This window comes from Amphibalanus amphitrite, unplaced genomic scaffold (genome assembly GCF_019059575.1).
Source record: "Amphibalanus amphitrite isolate SeventyFive unplaced genomic scaffold, NRLGWU_Aamphi_draft 000319F_arrow, whole genome shotgun sequence".
Lineage (NCBI taxonomy): Eukaryota > Metazoa > Arthropoda > Thecostraca > Balanomorpha > Balanidae > Amphibalanus > Amphibalanus amphitrite.
Window position 1 is genome coordinate 491,431 of NW_024881814.1, and position 20,196 is coordinate 511,626.

Below are 20,196 nucleotides of genomic sequence, written 5' to 3' on the forward strand. Positions count from 1 at the left end.
GCGTCAGTTGCCTAGTAGATATGTTGCTATTAGAGGTCACTAGCAATACCAGGTCAGGTCACAGGTCAGGTCACCAAGGGTCACAGGTCAGGTCACATGAGCCCAACTTTACTAAGGTTGTGTGATACATGTTTTATGGCCAATTTTTCATTTCCAACTCAATGGTGTTGGTTATAAGACTATCAGGTACGGCTTAGGTCACTTTCTGGTGAAGTTCAGGTCAAGGTCAGGTCAAGGTCAGGCCAAAAAAGGTCAAATTTTAAAGTTGATATTTTTGCATAAATTGGGTATTGATTCGATGCAGCTTGTCACGGGGAGTCTAATGGTGGTCTTTGTTTTGCGCTACGGGGTCTAGAATTGCTAAAAATTGAGTTTGAAAATTTGACGTCATCAATTTTGAACAGTTTTTTCGCTATAACTTCGCCAAAAAAGGAGGTATCAATCTCAAATTTGGTATGTGGATGGAAGGCGGTAAGGACTATCACATATATTCCGGTTTTTGCGAAATTCAAAAAACTTTTTTAATTTTTCGATTAGTATATCCAAAAAATCTATTTTTTGATTTTTGGGGGTCAAAATCCAAAAACTTCAAAAATCCGAGATAGCAGTTTTGTAGCCCTGTCCAATCTACAGCTTTTATGTCTTTATCATTTTTCTGTATTTGCAAAGCTGTAGGCCTGACAGCTCTTCCCGCGAAACCCTTTTTTGGGTCGAAAACGGCAGAACATGACGTCACTCTGACGTCATTTCCGGCCAACCTATCATAGCCTTTGGAAAAATTTTTGGTCACAATGTGTAAAATTGATGTCCGGGAGGGTACTGAAAGTTTGGTGACGATCGGCGCAGCGGTTCTGGAGATATATCGAAAAGTCTGGAGGGAGGGCAAAAAATAGCCCCCCCCCCCCACCAGGGCGCGGGTTAAAGGGACCCTCCCAGTTCCCACCTTCAAAAAAGTTAATGAATTGGCATGAAAGTGATGTCGCTCGGTTCAGAAAGAGCAAAAACGAATATCTACCAGATTTCATCGAAAAATATTCACCGGTTTTCAAGATATTAGACTTTTACTTTTGTTTACTTTTTGGGATCTCCGCTGTTCCTAGCGACTTTATTTGAAAGTGCGGCATTTGTTGCGCGCAAAGCAGCATATACCACCGCGTGCTACAAAACGTTTTAGTCAAACATTTAACGGACGTTCGAAAGCCTGGTGACGTCATCAGATTCCCGTAATGGTTAAGAGATAGGGACCACGCTGGTCCCACCCTGCAAGTAAAGGGAAGAAATTTCTTGAACACTATAAAGCTGCGGGGGTTGCGACCAGGATAAATGGTGGTTTCTGAGCCTGGCCGCAAACTTGGCTATCTCAACTCAAAACTAATGTTAAGGTGGGAGGGTCCCTTTAATATTGACCTAGAGTCACCAAAGTTGAACAGGGGCGAGATCTCCTATGGGCCCACCTACCCTGTAAATTTGGTGTTTCTAAGTGCCATGAAGCCAATCGCCAGGGGACCATACCAACCAACCCCCCTCGCCGTCTGCGTTATGAAAGGGCCCTCTCGCCTGGCGAGGGTAAAAATGAACAGAATTTATTCTTTTTATTCACTACATGCATTGTTATATCCGGAGTCCTTGCCGTTTCAGGGATTGGGCGTTGTTGGCTGCGTTCAGTACGACCTTACGAAACCACTTCTAGGTCTATCTCTGAAGACTAGAGAGATGGACTCCCACCAGGTAAAATACCACAAAGAAGCATATCATGTATTCCTCATGTCGCCGCTACTGTATACTCACTTGTATAGGTACGGGTCTCGCGAGTTAACCCTCGCCGGCACAGGCCATTTTGCGTCCTTCGACGGCACAAGGGGGGGGGGGGGTACGACCCCCCTCGCGTTTGGCCCCTGATCGAGCTAGAGCTTCGCGGCAAAAACGAGCGTGTTGCCCGTCACGAGAGGAAGCCGATGATACCCAATTTTAAGGTCCTAGGTCATCGGGTGACCTTCCAGGTCAGGTCAATGACCCGAAAACCGGGAAAATCGGGACCTGTTAGAAAGTCGTAAAGCGTGGCTGCTATGTGGTTTTCCGGGGTGCTGATCACGAATATCGTGTTAGTTTTTATCAGAGATGATGTCTTTAAGCATTTAGACCAGGTCAGGTCAGGTCAGGTCAGGTCAACCGGTAGGGGTTGTGACGGGCATTCGTAATACGTGTCAACCGCCTCTGACAGCTTCGTAACATGTTACGAAGGCACCAAAACTACTTCGTAAATGTTCAAATGGATGCTAAATTCGAATTCAGCTCGAAAAACTGGCCTAGAAACATGTAAAACTCGAAAAAGTGAACCGAGGTCACCCGAGGTCACCAAAGGTCAATGACCTGACCTGACCTTCAGGTGACCCTGACACCCACCCTAATGCATGGGAGCAACATCAAATCACATGTTTGAACGTTTGAAACCACAAAAAGCTTGCAAACGCGCGGCTAATGCGAGCCGACATACGCCGAATCGCGATTTCGGCCAAACATGGTCTCGGAAAAAAGGTCACAGGCATAAGTGTAACTTTATATCTCTTTGTGGGTGCTCAAGCACCCCCAATCCTGAGCTCAGCACCCCCTGCCTCCTTAAAGCACCCCCAGTCTCCTCAAAACATTCCCAGCTGACTCAAGGCCCTCAATAATCAGTATTTCCATCTCCTAGTGCTGTAATGAGCTCAGTGAATCATGCAAATACTATGTTTACTGAATTCAATGACTAAGAGAATATGCATTGAATAAATTACCACAAATTAAGATGCATGATATTTGTGTTTACATTACATCTGATATTATGGTGCTTAACTTGGGACAAAGTAAGATCTCCAATCTAACATAAATGAAGGTTGGCAAACAATGTCAATGGCTGTAAAATTTATCGACATTCACAACACCATACTTAGTTCCTCTGTTTGCGTAAAAGCATACCGGCTGGCCCAAAAAAAAAAAACGTTCCGAACTTTGGAGGCCTATAGGTACCTCAAATTTGAGTGCAAATAACGAGCCAAATTTCTCATCAAGTTTGCGTTACTTCTTTGCGCATTGGTATGCCAAATTATAACAGTCCATCATCATTTTCAAGCCAGCAATCTCATGTTGAATTAAGTAAGACGTTTTTGCTTTTTTTGCCGATGTTGGACGGTAGTGATGATTGCCTTAGACGTACCATGTTAGGAAAAAATAGAAAAATGGAACACGTGAATGAAACCAGCACGTGTGTTGTTATTCTAACTATTTTTGTCCCACTTATGTGCCGAATACTGAGCCAAAATGGTGTTAATGAATGCCATTCGTTTCAACAGTGAGTCCTGTTTCGAGCAGAAGTGGCGCGGTGCATGGATAACTGCTGATTGCCCTCCCTTCAAGAAGATCAAACAGTAAATCGACCGAATAAGGAAAAAAGCTAGAGGGAATGTGCCACCCTAAGGCCTGAACCATCAGTGAGGCCAGTTGTCAGTTAGCAGTCATGGCTGCAGGCCGTGGTACCGAGATGGAAGTGGCCCGTTCACTCACGTTTTTTTTTTTTAGTAAACATCTGAGCAAAAAAGTAATTGTTACATGGCATGCTAGAAACACGAACCATTTAAAAAGTAGGTAATAGCCCGAATAACACAAAAATAATACAATTTACTGAAAATATATGCCGCATTGACGGTGGGAAGTTTCAATGTTGTGTCTTTTTCACTTTCTGAGAAATGTTGATTTAAAGTTGGGAATGTTTTTTCTGGGCCACCCGGTATAAGCAGCCGCCAGCCTAACAATATCCAATTTTCTGTAATATTCTAAAAGTTCAGTACAACCTGGGTCAATGAATCAAGTGGGACATGATGACAGAGAGATCCCATGGTGTCCAGTGTTCGGGAGTACTGGAAAGCCTCACGCCGGAAGGACGTGGAAGGGTGGTAAAAGTCCACCGACGGACCTTGTGCCAAAAATTGATTGCACAACCGAGGAATATGCACAGAAAGACAGTTCTTTACGGTGTTCACTCTCCCCAAGGGCACATGAAACAAGCCCGTGCGGCGGTTACGCCTCCCAGGAACATTAACCCTCGCCGGCACGGGCCAATTTGCGTCCTTCGACGGCACAAGGGGGGGGGGGGTACGACCCCACCCCCTCGCGTTTGGCCCCTGATCGAGCTAGAGCTTCGAGGAAAAAAAACGAGCGTGTTGCCCGTCACGCGAGGAAGCCGATGATATCCAATTTTAAGGTCCTAGGTCATCGGTTGACCTTCCAGGTCAGGTCAATGACCCAAAAGTCGGGAAAATTGGGACCTGTTAGAAAGTCGTAAAGTGTGGCTGCCATGGGGTTTTCCGGGGTGCTGATCACGAATATCGTGTTAGTTTTGATCTGAGATGATGTCTTTGGGCATTTAGACCAGGTCCGGTCAGGTCAGGTCATGTCAACCGGTAGGGGTCGTGACGGGTATTCGTAGTACGTGTCAACCGCCTCTGACAGCTTCGTAACATGTTACGAAGGCACCAAAACTACTTCGTAAATGTTGAAATGGTTGATAAATTCGAGTTCAGCTAAAAAAAAACTAGCCTAGAAACGTGTAAAACTCGAAAAAGTGAACCGAAGTCACCAAAGGTCAATGACCTGACCTGACCATCAGGTGACCTTGACATCCACCCTAATGCATGGGAGCAACATCAGATCACATGTTTGAGCGTTTGAAACCACGAAAAACTTGCAAACGCGCGGCTAGTGCGAGCCGACATACGCCGAATCGCGATTCCGGCCAAACATGGTCTCGGAAAGTCGGTCACAGGTCAAAGGTCATTTGGGTCAGGGTCATGAAATTTTAAGGGTTGGTGTAAAATTGATCAATGCGAGGGTGCTAAAAGTTTCGTCGCGATCGGCCGCTTTTTACGAGAGTTATTCGCGAAAAATCGAGGGGGAAGGTTGCATCAGCCTCACCCCACCCCCTGTGCCGGCGAGGGTAAGGCCAAACATCGATACCAGGTAAGCGCAGTCGGTACGGTGGTGAAGGAGTTGGTACAAGAACATGACATCGGTATGAATGAGGCGGGCTTTGATGGACTCAGTTTTAACCCTCGCCGGCACAGGGGGGGAAGGGTTGATGCAGACCCCCCTAAGGTTTTTCGCGAATAACTCGCGTAAAAAGTGGCCGATCGCGGCGAAACTTTCAGTACCCTCGCATTGATCAATTTTACACATACCCTGAAAATTTCATGACTCTGACCAAAATGACCTTTGACCTGTGACCTCTTTTCCGAGACCATGTTTGGCCGGAATCGCGATTCGGCGTATGTCGGCTCGCATTAGCCGCGCGTTTGCAAGCTTTTCGTGGTTTCAAACGTTCAAACATGTGATTTGATGTTGCTCCCATGTATTAGGGTGAGTGTCAAGGTCACCTGAAGGTCAGGTTAAGTCATTGACCTTTGCTGACCTCGGCTCACTTTTACGAGTTTTACATGTTTCTATGCTAGTTTTTGGGGCTAAATTCGAAATTGACAACCATTTGAACATTTACGAAGTAGTTTTGGTGCCTTCGTTTGGTGCCTTCGTAACATGTTACGAAGCTGTCAGAGGCGGATGACAGGTGCTACGAATACCCGTCACGACCCCTACCGGTTGACCTGACCTGACCTGACCCGACCTGGTCTAAACGCTTAACGACACCATCTGTGATCACAATTAACACGATATTTGTGGTAGGCACCCAGGAAACCCCTTAGACGCCACACTTTACAACTTTCTAACAGGTCCTAAAGTCCGGTAAGGCCTGAATTTAAATCTTAAACCCAGCGTGTTCTCAAATATGTTCAAAAACTTCCGTGATTAATAATGCATTGGATGAACCAAAATCGTTTTACAGTGGCGCTATTAAAACAAGCTCTCGAACCGATTTAACATCATTTCTTGCATGACGCCTGATGGCTACAGTAAAAAAGATCAGCTGAAAAAACTAACTATACGAAAAATATCAATATGACATGCTTTTCTGAAAGCTATTGAGCACCCCCATTGATTTTTGGAAAACTACACCCATGGTCACAGGTCAAAGGTCATTTGGGTCAGGGTCATGAAATTTTCAGGGTAGGTGTAAAATTGATCAATGCGAGGGTACTGAAAGTTTCGTCGCGATCGGCCGCTTTTTACGTGAGTTATTCGCGACAAACCTTAGGGGGGTTGCATCAACCCTCCCCCCTGTGCCGGCGAGGGTTAAGCGGTAGGTTTTGCACTTTTACATTTCTGGTTATATCTCAGAAACTAATCGATCTACGATGAAGCCATTTTACACGATCATGGCCGGCTTGTTACCCAACAACTCGAACGCATTTTCAACACTTAAAAGCTTAAGACGACGAAGATATAGTCTGAAGTACACCAAATTTTCTAGATGCAAGACCTACCGCTAAAACCCGCGAGACCTGTACAAATACTAGTTAGAATTAACCGGAACAGTTTTTACGATTTATAAAATGGTAGAAGGGTTATAGTATAGTCCATTTTTTTCAAAAGGCTCATGGCCCGAAGCATTATTTTGGAGTTGGCACGTGCGAGACGCTAGAAAATAACGCAAGCTGAGATGAATTTCTCGGCCATTTTTGAAAGATAAGCACAGTGCTACGGAGGAAGTTGTTCAATTTAGCTTATAAATCGTGTCATATTGCAGAATGTTAGTAAAATCATATATTTGAGCGGTTGAGCCATTCTGTTGAATTTGCATGCTAATCTAACGTCACTCCTATATTAACCTTGATTCCACAGCCAGGCCATCACTTGAGAAATAGCAAGCGGCAAATCCTTAAATAATCAAGACAGAACAATATTTTTTGCTACAAGGCTCTGTCGGGCGCCAGAATTCTGAACAGCAGGCTCACTAATCATGTCATTGTTAGCTGCTGAAGCTGGTGACGTTCCATATTGTTGTCTTACATTGTGTTCTCGCATGCTACGTAGGGGAGAGGCGGGAGAATTGGGACTTATTTCTCAGGCCATGTTCATTGAGGTATTATTTGGAAAGTTTTGTAGCCAAGCTGCTTTGCGCAGCACCAATAAAAGGTCGACCATTTCTCTGCATTATGCCATCATAAAATAGCGAGCCTGTGTAATGATGTAGTTATATGTGGACAAAAACAAAAACACTCATTTTCAGGAGAATAGGGACACATGCAAGGAGACAAGGGACAGACACGAAGCTGAATTGGGACATATAAAAATTGGGTATTGGGATGACTTTATCTCGAATTATTTGTCGTGTCTATGTCTAGGCAATGATTTGATACATTGGAACTTATCTTCACACTGTCTGCTTCGTTTAAGGCCGGGATTGTCTCTCAGGATCACGATGTTCCCATAAAATGTACATTTTCCTACCAGAGTAAGACTTTCTGGTCTTCGCTTTGATGTATTTGTGGTCAAGTGTGCAGCTGCAACCCCATCCAAAACACGAAGGTAAAAACACATCTTTTACACCACTTTACCGTTTTTACCATTTGGTGTCCCTATTCTCCCACAACACCGCCATAACAAGTCACGCATTTTTTGTCATTTATCAGTTACAGAGCGTGTTCATTCAAACTAGCAATCGCATAAGGACGGTGTTAAGCTAACATCGTAATATGTTGAAAGAAAAATTGTTTGTCATATGCAAGGCACAGACAACTCAGAATAGCGCTCGAAAAAAACAAGTTTTTTGGTGCTCAGCCAGCACAGCCCAAACGATGGCCACAAAAGGGTTGCTGAGGCTTCCCATCGTTGCACGACACATATAATCAAAAGGTAAAGGCAATGATCGTGCAAAGATGCTGTCCATTTTTTAGATATTGGCGTGTCCCTATTCTCCTGCGTCCCAATTCTCCCGCCTCTCCCCTACAAACTTCAGTAGTCTTTTTATGAGTCTTTCCAGATTTAGTAGGCGCATACCCGACTTCTTCCCAATGCAGGAATCGATCGATCAACATTGTACTAGATCGGCAGATATGCTGGCTCATGTTTCTTTTTGAACTCAACAGAAATAAACGTAAAACAAAATGCCAATCCGTGTGTTACTTTTGTAGGTCTGCAAACAAGTCATCCACGTAATCATCTTAATCATTTGTTTAGTGCCTATGGCTAGACCCCGTGTGGAAGCATTTTCGATTCACAGTTCCTCATTATGAGTTGTATGTACATACTTCTCTCAAAACTATCGCAAATCAGAGACCAGCCGACCAGTCTGATTTCGAAACGTGCCAAGCCGGTGTTCGTTGAATTCTGTCAAAGCCATCACTTTGCACGTGACAATTCTAAAATCGATTTTCGGGCCCGTGCGCCTTTTGAAATAAAATGGACTATAACCCTCGCCCATGTAGGGGGGGGGGGTTGGTGCAACCCCCCCTGAGGTTTTTCGGGAATAGTGCAAAAACGGCGGCGCGCAGCGCCGCCAAATTTTGGGTACCTTATGGGGCAAACCTTGCGCATCTTTTGATAAAAAAAATTTGACCGGGTCATGTCAGGTCACAGAGTTATGACGTCACAAAGGGAACAGCCTCCGGCCGGATTTTCACAAACTGAGTGCCAACGCCCGAGGTTTCCTGCCGGTGGTACGGACATCGGTTGATGGATCGTGATGAAACTTCCCATGCATGTTGGGGCAAGTATTGGCTATCATATGGTATAAGAAACTTGACCGGGTCAGGTCAGGTCACGGAGCTATGACGTCACAAGAGGAACAGCGTCCGGTACTATTTTTGAAAAGCGCCCGAACCACTATTTTGCTAATTCTTGTCACCTCAATGGGAATATGCAGCAATATTAGCTTCTATAGGGAGCAAATGGACCTTCCAAATCCAAAAATACAACCAGATTTCAAAAATTTAAATTTTGATTTTTCGAATTTCTGCCGCCGACTGTGACCTTGCCGACTTCCGGCGCTCCCAACGCGCCATTTTTAGAGCTAGGGAAACGAAATACATACCAAACGATAGAGAATTGATCAAGGAACACGACAGTGAAGGTTTCAAGTCGATATCTCCCACCGTTTTGCCGCAATCGCCGCGGAAAGTTGAAAAAAGTCTATTTTTCCGAAAATTTGACCTTTGACCGGTCAAAAGTAGGTCAAATGTTGACCTAGGACCAAAAAATATACCACCAATCGCGAGATCTCGGCGAGAGCAATCCGTTGGTCTTTTCCGCTAAGCTCTACGACGCTCCGTTTTCAAACGCCAAGGGGGGGGGCGCACCAACCCCCCCCCTGCATGGGCGAAGGTGGCAGATCGCCGTTTACGGGCGAGGGTTAATATTTAGAATCGTACCCTGCTATGCATTATGTATTGAAGATTATGCTCTTTTTTATCTGGCAGACTCGCTATGAATGCGATCCGGACTACGTTTTGGTGTCGTTTTACGATTCCTCTCCGGAGTTTGACAGCCCCGAAAACTATACCTGCGCTCCCCTGGGCGACACGCACGGTCATAGAATACTAAGGTAACACGGAGCCGAAGCTTCAAGCCAGGGGACACGGGAGGCATGCCGTCAGCTGTCCTTTTTTAAACAATCGGTTTCTTTGAAATAATTTCTTTTGGTTTTTTGATGCCTTTCATAAATATAGTACACCAAAAATTAAGTTTTATTTTTTATGAGGTGGGAAATATTTTTCTGTCCAAACCATTCCCGTTTAAAGAAAATAGACAAGGGGAGAGTTTACCCAGGACCCTATGGAGGTTGTGTACATGAGTTTACCCAGGACCCTATGGGAGAGAGTTAACACGTGCCTCTATGGGGCGAATTCGATGCAACAAATGGCGCAGTAGCGACATTACTTTTGTTCGATGTTTCTCGGACGACAAAGATCCTACGCCGTTTGGCCAATCATATTCCATAATTGCAGCCGAGCCCCCATTGACCTAGAACGGGATTGGCCGGACGACGTACAATCTTCGTCGTTCGAGAGACATCGAACGAGGGGTACATCGACTGAATATACATTGCGATTCAATATTCAGTAGGTATTTTATGACCGTGATTGCAATTTGCATTTGAGCTCAGCAGTCGAGTAAGTTGTGCCAAAAATACCAGAAGTGTTGCATGCCCTGGATGCAGAAAAACAAGATTGAGATGAGTGGATCAAGATGTATCTTTCGTGCAGATGTATCAAGATGTACCTTTCACTTAAGATCCATGCAGGTGAGGTTCCAGTGAAATTTGAATTCGATAGGTACCTAGCCATTTTTGCTTTTGCTTTGATACTTGTGGCAAGGAAACATGATTATTGTTGCATGAACCGCCCACTGCCCATTTGCATTGCTGTCTTGTCTCGCGTTCGATAGGTATCCGATCACCATTCTTAAATAGCTCACCTTACCATATGGAAATCAGATTTTAGGAGGCCACTAGGCCTGTGGGGCCTGGTCTCAATGAGCTCCCAGTGCTTAGGACAGTCAGGCTCATATGTTGGGTAAGGTGAGGTTCAGGTAGGCCAGTATGCACTCTGCAAAGCATGGCAATTTCGACAAGATCTCGTCTGTGCCGGCTTGTCCGGCTGGTGAGGGTTTGGTGTAGCCTGGATTTAGCTTGGTGCAGTGCGGATTTTGTGTAGCGCGGTGCGGCTTTGGCCTGGTGTGGTCAGGTAGTGGGGGATGATGTAGTGTAGTGCATTTTAAATGTGGCTTGGTGATGGACATGATGGACCCAACAAAATGGATGGCCAAAATTGAAAAAAAGCATTAATGGAGCTTTGACATGCAATTTAGTGTGCTCTCGGGCTGATAGGTGTGCGGTGGTCAGAACGAACTATGCCAGTGCTGGTGCCTGGTGGTCCCACCAATCATGGGTGTCATCCCCTGTTGTGACCCAGGGGGTCTAGTCAAAACCTTACCTATTTCTGCTAACCTAAACCTATTTCTTACAAATTAGGCAAAGTGTGATTATGGTATAATAATAAAATGATTCAAAAGTCTTCATTTCACTCATATATTAAACCTGGCCCTTTTCAGGCGCAAGCTCTGGATGAACTTCTGCGGTGACGTCGGCATTCTTACAGGAGAACCCAAGATTCGCTGTACCTGTATGCATTTCAAAACTGAATAATTAATAGCAACAAGTAAATATTTGAAGTTGCAGCCAAATGCTGTGCCTTCTCTGCTGCAAGAACTACATGTCACCATTGAAGCAAGGTAAGTGTTAAAAGAAATTGTTCACCTTCTGTGAATAATTTGATGAATAAAATTTAAAAAGATGTGTTAAAAATGTGATAAATAAAATTTAAATGCATTCTGACTTGGAATTACACGCTTCTTCTAAAGGGATTTCATTATTTTAATGATTAAAGTTATGAACACTAACAGCTGAACAACCTATCAGCTGCAAGGGATTCTGCTCCTGTAAGTGCTCTCATCGCTGATTGGCCACTGTGTGTTGAAGAGGTTTCTGCTAGCTGTAAATGACCACTAGAACATGAATTTAAACACCAATATTCACTGATAAAAGGTGAATATCTCAAACGGTTCAAATATAAGGCATACGCAAATCTGCTCTATCAGACTGCTATCTCAGTTTAAAATCCCATGTTAAAGGTGAACTGTTTCCTCAACAGGACCAGCTCGACTCCTGCAGTAGGACTCCAGCCTCGTCCAGTCGTCGCCGCTCGCCAAGACCTGCCGGACTCCTGCAATAGGGGTCCAGGCTGACCCGTTCGTCCAGTAACCGCCGCTCGTCAGCACCAGCTGGGCTCCTGTAGTAGGGGTCCAGCCTCGTCCAGTCGCCGCCGCTCGCCAAGACCAGCTGGGCTCCTGTAGTATGGGGCTAGGATGGCCCGTTCATCAACCGGTCTTGAAGTCACATCGCTGTCAGCCAGCCGAACTCAGTACATAAGTCACCAACCCTGAATGTTGCCAGCCAAAGTCGGCAGTTTCCTTCGGACAGTCATCTCACCAGTGTTGTACAGTGTACAAGGTTAGTGACGCAGTTAAATGCGCCAATTAAATGCGAGGACGTGCGCTTGTATGCAGCGTTTTGTCATGTTGAGCTGCATGGGTGTCGATTTTCACCGAATTGAGGGTGCCCAGTGCCCACTGCCCGGGCGCAGCAAATCCGCCGCCGCCTTAGCGGTGACCTTGACCCGCACCGTCTGTTGGGGCTCCAAAGCCAAGCCAGCCGAGCCGGAGGGGAATTTAGAGAGCTTGAGCACCCCCAACCCGGCGGAAATTGACACCTATGTTGAGCTGTATGGATGCGTTTTAGCCTTCCGCCGTGGTGGTAAATAGCAGTCTACATGCAGAATTAGGCAGGCTTATTAACGGACTCATGATTTGATTCATTGTGTCACCTTTGTCGGCACGTGTAAGATGTGCTTAACTGCCATTGGCTCTCGGCCTGGTGACTTCTGGGGACCACGTAATGGGGATGACAATTGGGATCCTGTGCCTTAAGCCGGCCATTTACGTCCATGGCTATATACCCCCGTACTAGGGCCAGTTATGACGTATATAGGGATCCACGAGATCTTTTTTTGATGAATGGGTTGTGCAGTGTTGAGATCCGCGTGTAACGTCACTGTTTGGCCAGTCTGCCCTCAAACGCGTCATCTTTACTCGTATTTTATTTACATGAACACTTTACATGGTCCAGTGGTTTATATAGACATCTTCCTTGCACTAGCTAGTTTTATGTGGCCAGGTTGATTGCCTGTCAGCGCGGTCACGCTGTCGTCTTTCGATTGGTGCGCTTAAATGCGGCGAGATGAATGTAGGATTTCCCTATTTAGTACCTGCGCCCAGCTCAACTGGAGCCTTCGGACGGCGCACCTCTTGGCCGGCGTTGTTATCTGAAACTTATTATCTCGGGCGTATGTTGCAACTTGTTTATTGCCAGCGTCGTTGTGTTACGTACGCGAAAGCAGTAGCGGCGGAACACCTTCAATTAAGGGGAAGGGGGGAGGCACTGCCGACTTTTGATCCCATTCTTTCCATGTAACGCCCATAGGGCCCATGTCAAAATGCCAAAATCAAAGGGGGGCACGGTGCCCCGGTGCCCTCCCCGTTCCGCCGCCTATGCGCGAAAGTACCAACCCAGTTGTTTGTGTCCCAATGTTTTTTTATGTTTTTATTATGTACAGGGACCGGTTGTCGATATCAATGTTATCGGTTGTTACTGGACAGGACAGACGGCTAGACAAGGGATTCGTGTACAGTAGCAACTGCTGGTTCCCGTACCAGCATTGAAACTGCACCAGTACCAGCATTGAAACTAAATATAAGATATCTCAGAAGGTTGCGCTTTTGGAGTGAGTTGTGGTGCTTTACGCCGTACCTACATCATGCTTAACGAATGTGACCGTCGTGTTTGTGGGATCCCCGTCGGTACTAGTCAGCCCCACGAATCGTGGTAGATCATAAAATAGGCATTGATTTCAAAAGCGATTTTCCACGGCCTCTCAGCAGTAGCGGCAGAACACCTTCAATTAAGGGGGGGGGGGCACTGCCGACTTTTGGTCCCATTCTTTCCGTGCGACGCCCATAGGGCTAATGTTAAAATGCCAAAAGTAAAGGGGGCACGGTGCCCCGGTGCCCGCCGCCCGGCCCGTTCCGCCGCCTAGTTATGCCTCTCAGGGTTGGTTCCAAAATGGGCACGGCCGAGGATAATCTTCGCCTCCAGTTATCATTTTGATATATCTACGAAACAGTTGCTGGGTGGTACACGAAAGCAGCTTTTTCAGGTGAGTTGAAAGGGGAAGAGGTTCTTTGAATTACCATTTCTGTCCATGGTTCTAAAAAGCGCTAAATTAAAACTATTGTTTTAATTCCTATCGTAAACCATCGGACGCTCGACGCTGCATTGGCATTGGTACGATGTGCCGGTAATCGCTCGCCGATAATGATAACGTGGCAGCTTTACTGATATGTAGGATTATCAATCAAATGTAATAGAAACGATATTAAATCCACTACCTCTTTAGGAGCTCGTGAAATAAGCCTGGCTATCTGGTTGTCGAAGCCAGGCAAATATATGCTTGGAATGGCATGTCCATTGTCCATGACATCATTTAATTGAATTATTTTCCTTCTTAGCACTTAAAATACATTCCAGCGACACAAAACTCCCAAAAGTCTGATGTCTTGCCCGTGGTATCGTGGTACGATCGGCGAGTACCTTCCTTCGCAATGTCCATGGCTATGCGAAGTCTAAGGTTGGCCTACATAGCCTTGGGTTGGCCTATGGTATTGCCTGTTTATCCTATTTCATATCGTATCTATGAAAATAAAGTGTTCACGATCGCATAGCGAAACTGAGAGCAAAATATTTATTTGCAAAACTCCGGCAATACCCCTCGCTTGATACTATAAAAAACATTGCACACGATCATGCGAAGACGTGAATCCTACCGCCTTTATTTAGCGCCGGCGTTCCCGCGTTAATAATTTCTCCTGAATCGGAGGACCAATAATCAGCTGACGCACCGTTGTTTTGATGTCGGCGGACCGTGCCAGCCTGGGCGACACGTATAGAGTGAACTATGAGAGCTGCGTCACAACCAATACCGAAAGCATGGCCTTTGAGAGAGACAGGTAAGTGATCAAAGAAGTGGCATGTGTCTCCTGTGCTAGGCATTGATTTATATTTTAGGCTGGTAAAGATACCAAAAGATATGCCACCCTTTCCACAAGCGAACTTCAACCAGCCCAAAACAAACTAAGGGACAATATTCATCGGTGTTATCCAATTATAACTCTTATCTAGTGGTCCTTCTTAGAACACTCTGTTAAAGAAAAAAAAACATTGAGGAGTATTCTGGATACTGTTGTGCTTATGCTGCCTGTGCTTATGTTGTGCACCTGATTCATAAGACATTGCAATCGTGGAGAGAAAAAGCATAGAGGAAGCATCTCAACGACAATGACTTGAAGTTGATCCTGACACCGCAAACATGGCCGACCTGTGACCTGTGGGCACGGCCCATTTGATATTGTTATTTTTTTCAGCGCCCGGTTCGAGTGTCCGCAGCTGCCAGCCATGGCCGGCATCACTTCATTCTGGTACACCCAGGATCCAACGGTCTCGCACTGGAATGACGTCACTTGCTGCACGATCTCGGTCCGTTTCGACCCCTGAACAGTCGCCGCCACCGCCACTGCAAGTTGTACCAAAGGTGCCTGCTATTGCCGACACGGGGCAGTGTTTCCTGGGGCGTCGGGCGCATATGTGTGTAGTAGGTGTTTGAGTAGGAACTTTCATCCAGTTATCAGACGTAGGAATCTCCCTAGAGCTAGGTTTGAACCTCATGCAGATAATAACTTGATTGGAAACACGTCGATAGCTAGAATGCAGGCACAGTCTTTATGCAGTGTGCACCTTTATTGGTAAGAACGGTTTTGCCGATTACAGCAAAAACGAAAACATCCTTACCAGCAAAGCATTTTGCAATAAGTTACACAGAAATGCATAAAGAAACAAATTCTGCAAACTTCTGGAAATTTAGAGTTTTTCTTAGGATCATACCAGTTTCCAGTGACGTTCAGTACAATTTCAGGATTGGCAATGGCAATGGAAATTCTAGGGATGGGCTGCGATGGCAACATTTGCGATGGTACACAGGTACTTGATTTCTTCTTCCTGTGTATAATCTTTTTATCTTCCTGTGTAAAGGCCTTTTTGCCATTCATCTTACGTTACATTGCTGTAAAACCTCGTATTCTTATGCTTTCTACTCAGCTTCGAATGCCTTATCATTGAAATGTTATGTCAATGGTGACAAACGCAGTTGCTGATGAGAATAAATCAGTGGATGCTGACGCAAGACGAGTTGTATGTGTAATTATATGTGTGTTTGCGGTAAAGCAGCCTGTTGCAAAGTCCAAAGCAGGCTTCATCAGCTCCATTCATTGTCTCTGCGGATTTGTGGGATAAAAACACTGGGCTGAGCTGATATCAAAAAGGTTATAATGATTTCCCTACCACATGGTGGTTTTAATATTTTAAATTTATGCATGCTAATTGCATTATTGTTACTCTGGTTTAACACGCGCAGTGGAAGGGTTGCGAGTACTACGCCCAGTGGAAGGGGGGGCGGATGTCGCCCCCCCCCCCCCTAAGATCTCAGCTCCCACTGGAGCTAGAAAGACGAAATTTGGAGGGTAGGTGGAGGCCATGGGGAACTCTGTTGTGTGTGAATTTCATGACCCTAGGTCAATATCTTCAAGGTCAAATGAGGTCAAATGTGGTCATATCTGCCATATTTGCGACTTTTTTGCGTTTACACGCCGATAACTCAAAAACTTACCGGCCGATTTTCTTTTTTCTTTCACTATACGAAAGACTAATCATTTGTGAGTATGTATAGTGAATTTCAAGTTAATCCAACAATGAATATGGCAGTTAGAAGCCTGTTAAGGGTAAGATGTCGCCGGCTGAAGCGGCATCGGCCGACGCGGGAAACGCGGCAATCACAATTTTGTGTTTACACACTCATAACTCAAGTTGTTACCGGCCGATTTTCAAAATTCTTTGACCATATGATTACCTGTACATTTCTCAGTCTTCTCACCAAATTTGACGCGAATCTAATGTAATCAGCGGTAAGGAGCGCGATGTAAAGACGGAACCGTCCCGCCCCGGCACAGTCTACAATTCAGGCGGCGCGTAACGGCTAGCGCCGGCCGCCGCGCCGCCGCCGCGGCAGGATGTTTGACTTTACACCGCTATTACTAGAAAAGTTGTGAACCGATTTTCTTATTTCTTGCACGAGAAGATCCGCAATTCAATTTTGGACAGGTAGCCAAAATTTCACATTAATATTATGTTTGCGGCGCGAGTTATTGGCGAAAAACAGGAGGGGTGGGCGAAATCCGCCCCCCCCCCCTTCCACTGCGCGTGTTAAAAGCCACAGTTAATTAAACGTTAGATAAATGACTTATATGCCGACCATCACACTAGGATCCGTTTCTTACGGGAGCTTATTTGACTCGCGCCCTGGTGGTCGGGTGGGGGGGGGGCTATTTCCCCCCCAGACTTTTCGATACGATATACCTATGTATATCCAGAACCGATGCGCCAATCGTCACCAAACTATCAGTACCCTCCCGGGCATCAATTTTACATATCGTGATCAATTTTTTTCCAAAGGCTATGATATGATAGGTTGGCCGCAAATGACGTCACAGTGACGTCATGTTCTGCCGTTTAAAAAAAACGTTTCGCGGGAAGAGCTGTCAGGCGTATAGCTTTGAAGATGCAGAAAAACGTCTTTGACGGTGTAGAATCACCGGGGCTACAAAACTGCTATCTCGGAATTTATATTTTTTTAATTTTGACCCTCTCCCCAAAACTGAATATGGTTGCCAAAAAAAAATCCAAAAAGTTTTTCGATTTTCGAAGAAATGGAATATATTAGATAGCCCTTACCGATTTCTATTTACATACCAAATTTCAGATCGATACCTCAATTTCGGCCAAGTTATAGCGAAAAAACTGTTCAAAATTGATGACGTAAAATTTTCAGGCTCAATTTTTAGCAATTCTAGACCACCTAGCGCAAAACAAAGACCACCATTAGACTCGCCGTGACAAGCGGCATCGAATCAATACCCATTTTATGCAAAAATATCAACTTTGATATTTGATCTTTTTTGACCTGACATTGACCTGACCTCCACCAGGAAGTGACCTAAACCGTTCCTGATGGTCTTCTAACCAACACCATTGAGTTTGAAATGACAAATTGGCCATAAAACATGCATCACACAGCCCTAGTAAAATTGGGTTCAGTGTGCTGAGGCTGACCCTTCTGTGACCTGACCTGGTACTATCAGTGACCTCTAATACCAACATATGTGCTAGGCAACTGACGCCCTATCGCTGATTTTCGATAAAATGCGTTTTACTCGATGTTATAGCGCATTCCCTAGAAGCCCGTGACCGGTAAAACCCTATATTTGACCTGACATGTGACGTCATTGGTGACCCCGAGGTCAATGAAATTGGATTTCCCCTGACAAATTTGACAGTGCTTTCGATCACTCTTTGAATTTTGCGGATCCGTCCAGTAGTTTCGGAGATACGAGGGGGGGGGGCAAAAAATAGCCCCCCCCCCCACCAGGCTGCGTTATAAACAGACCCCACCAGGGCACGGGTTAAAATGCTCTTGTAGCCAAAACACGGCTGACACCATTCATTCTGTTCACTGTATAGTGTATATTTATTATTCATTCACTCTTTTCCTGCTATTCCAAAATGATGATTAGACACTGAGCCCATTCATACATCCGCAAACAATTTGCTCGGATAGGTGCCTAATTAAAACGGAGCGTCCTTTTGCACAAAATCAGTGACGCAATAGATGCAAGTGTTCTTATCGTTATTTCACTGGCGCCGTCCCTTGATGCCTGCTCTGTGCAGCGGTGGACCGGCGACTGCACCAAACCCGTTCCGCACGCTCCAGCGCCTCTCGAGCTCGTCATGAGTGCGGGGAAGGCCGCCCTCGGCCGCGCTCTGCCGCGCGCGCGGCCGATTGCCCGTGTGACGCCGACAGTGAGCTCGTGACACGCCTCACGACTCACCGTGACGCGTCAGTCCGTGACGCGCGACCCGCGTGACGCTCCAACGGGAACTTTCCCCCTCGAAAGGCGTCATGCGGCGACGTCTTTGCGGCTGAAGTGCGCTTTTCGCGAACCTCGTGCTTGGGTTGGTTTGAGTTGGCTCGCTCTCTTGGACATTCTCCAGTCATTGGTTACCATCGTTTTGGGTGTGTGTGGCTTTAAAGTTTAAACTGACCACCGATCTTATCGAACCTTTGTCAGGCATTTGATTATCCCAGAGCTGTTCAACGAGTTATGGAACCGAGGGCGGAACTCTGGAATCAAAGCTCAGAATTAGTAGCATTTCTCCTTGTGCATATGTTTGTGTGGGAGTGGGGATGCTGCTGCTGGGCATGAGTAGCTAACTATTTTCATCGTCAACATCAAGTCATGTATTCAAGAAATACATGTCATGTATTTCTGGACTGAAGAGTTTGCCTTTTGGCGCGCCAGCCCATGCCCCATACCACGAGGACCAGAGCTCTCGGCTAGCTGCTGCATACGTGTCGTGACATTCGCACAACCGTGACGTGACGCTCGAGCGCGCGTGACACTCCGTGACATGATGCGGCGTTACGTGACTCGGTGACGGCCTCCCGCCGAGCGCAGTTCTCCGGTTGCAAGCAAGGGTAAAACATAAAACGGGAATGGACTCCCTCCCTAAAAAGACCCTTTCTCGATAGATTAGGGACCTCGGTTCCTTGGAGCCTCAGAGGACCTTTGTCACTGCATAAGGCGACAGCAATCATGTATGGGTTGTTAAAGGCTTAACACCGAAACGAACAGCGACCTTCCTTGAAGATAAAACTTAAGATTTCATCTTTCCTGATATTTTCTTTTCATTTTTTTCTTTGTTGTTATTCTAAGTAAAATAAAGTACATGAAACCCCCAGGCAGAAGCACAGGCGGATGACGATCGGGACTGCATGGCCCCATCATCCTCTCCCTTCTTGTCTGGAATCTGACCCTGCTGACAAGATAGTGTAGCCAATATGAGAACTGCGCATTCTTAGAGCAGCATTTCCGTTCTCCATAGCCTCACTGGACTCGTCTCATGAATCATGTATGCCCTCCAATGTGTTGCATTTATATTTAAGCGATGCAGTTGTTCAACAAGAATATCACATCGCTCGCGGCTGGGCTGTGTGATGACGTCAGCCCTATTTTGGGAATTCGCCACAGCGGAATCCGCAAATCTGCCGCTTGTCTCGCTCAGACTATCACCATAAAGACTCAGCTCCAAAGTCCCTGCAAAGTCGCGAGCTGTCATGTTTGACCCATTGCATACAGCTACGCAGGGTTACTTTTACAGGAAAAGTCGACAGGGGGAATTAAGTTGGGGCAAGGGCGAATCCAGGGGCATCTGAAAGGGGGACCCAATGCCATAAGGTTTTTGTTAGGATGGCGCCTGCAGAACCTTACCTACCCCCAAATCCTACTCTCTCCCCGGATTCTGGCCACTTTATATTGTTAGGGGCCCAAAAAAAGAAATTATCTAAAAATATACGTAGGTACCTACATTGGCGGTAAGGGGCGGGGGAGGTCCCAACTTGACTGCGCCCTTGCAAATGTCAATCAGTAGTATCAACCTGCTATCAGCCTATTACCCTGGCCAAACATCAAGCACGGCCTTTCTCGTCGAGAGAG

General features: G+C 45.9%; 1 protein-coding gene and 1 long non-coding RNA gene across 2 annotated transcripts; both read left to right on the forward strand.

Annotated features, from left to right (window-relative positions):
- Window positions 1-1,651: 1,651 nt before the first annotated feature.
- LOC122388363 lies at window positions 1,652-15,773 on the forward strand. The gene is made up of 4 exons (XM_043379397.1): window positions 1,652-1,728; window positions 9,342-9,433; window positions 14,467-14,544; window positions 14,959-15,773. Exons 1-4 carry the CDS (start codon window positions 1,714-1,716, stop codon window positions 15,086-15,088), a joined length of 315 nt encoding a protein of 104 aa, XP_043235332.1. The 5' UTR covers window positions 1,652-1,713; the 3' UTR covers window positions 15,089-15,773.
- LOC122388364 lies at window positions 9,959-13,316 on the forward strand. The gene is made up of 3 exons (XR_006257777.1): window positions 9,959-10,165; window positions 10,975-11,154; window positions 11,574-13,316. It is a non-coding gene; the product is annotated as an uncharacterized LOC122388364 (long non-coding RNA).
- Window positions 15,774-20,196: the final 4,423 nt, after the last annotated feature.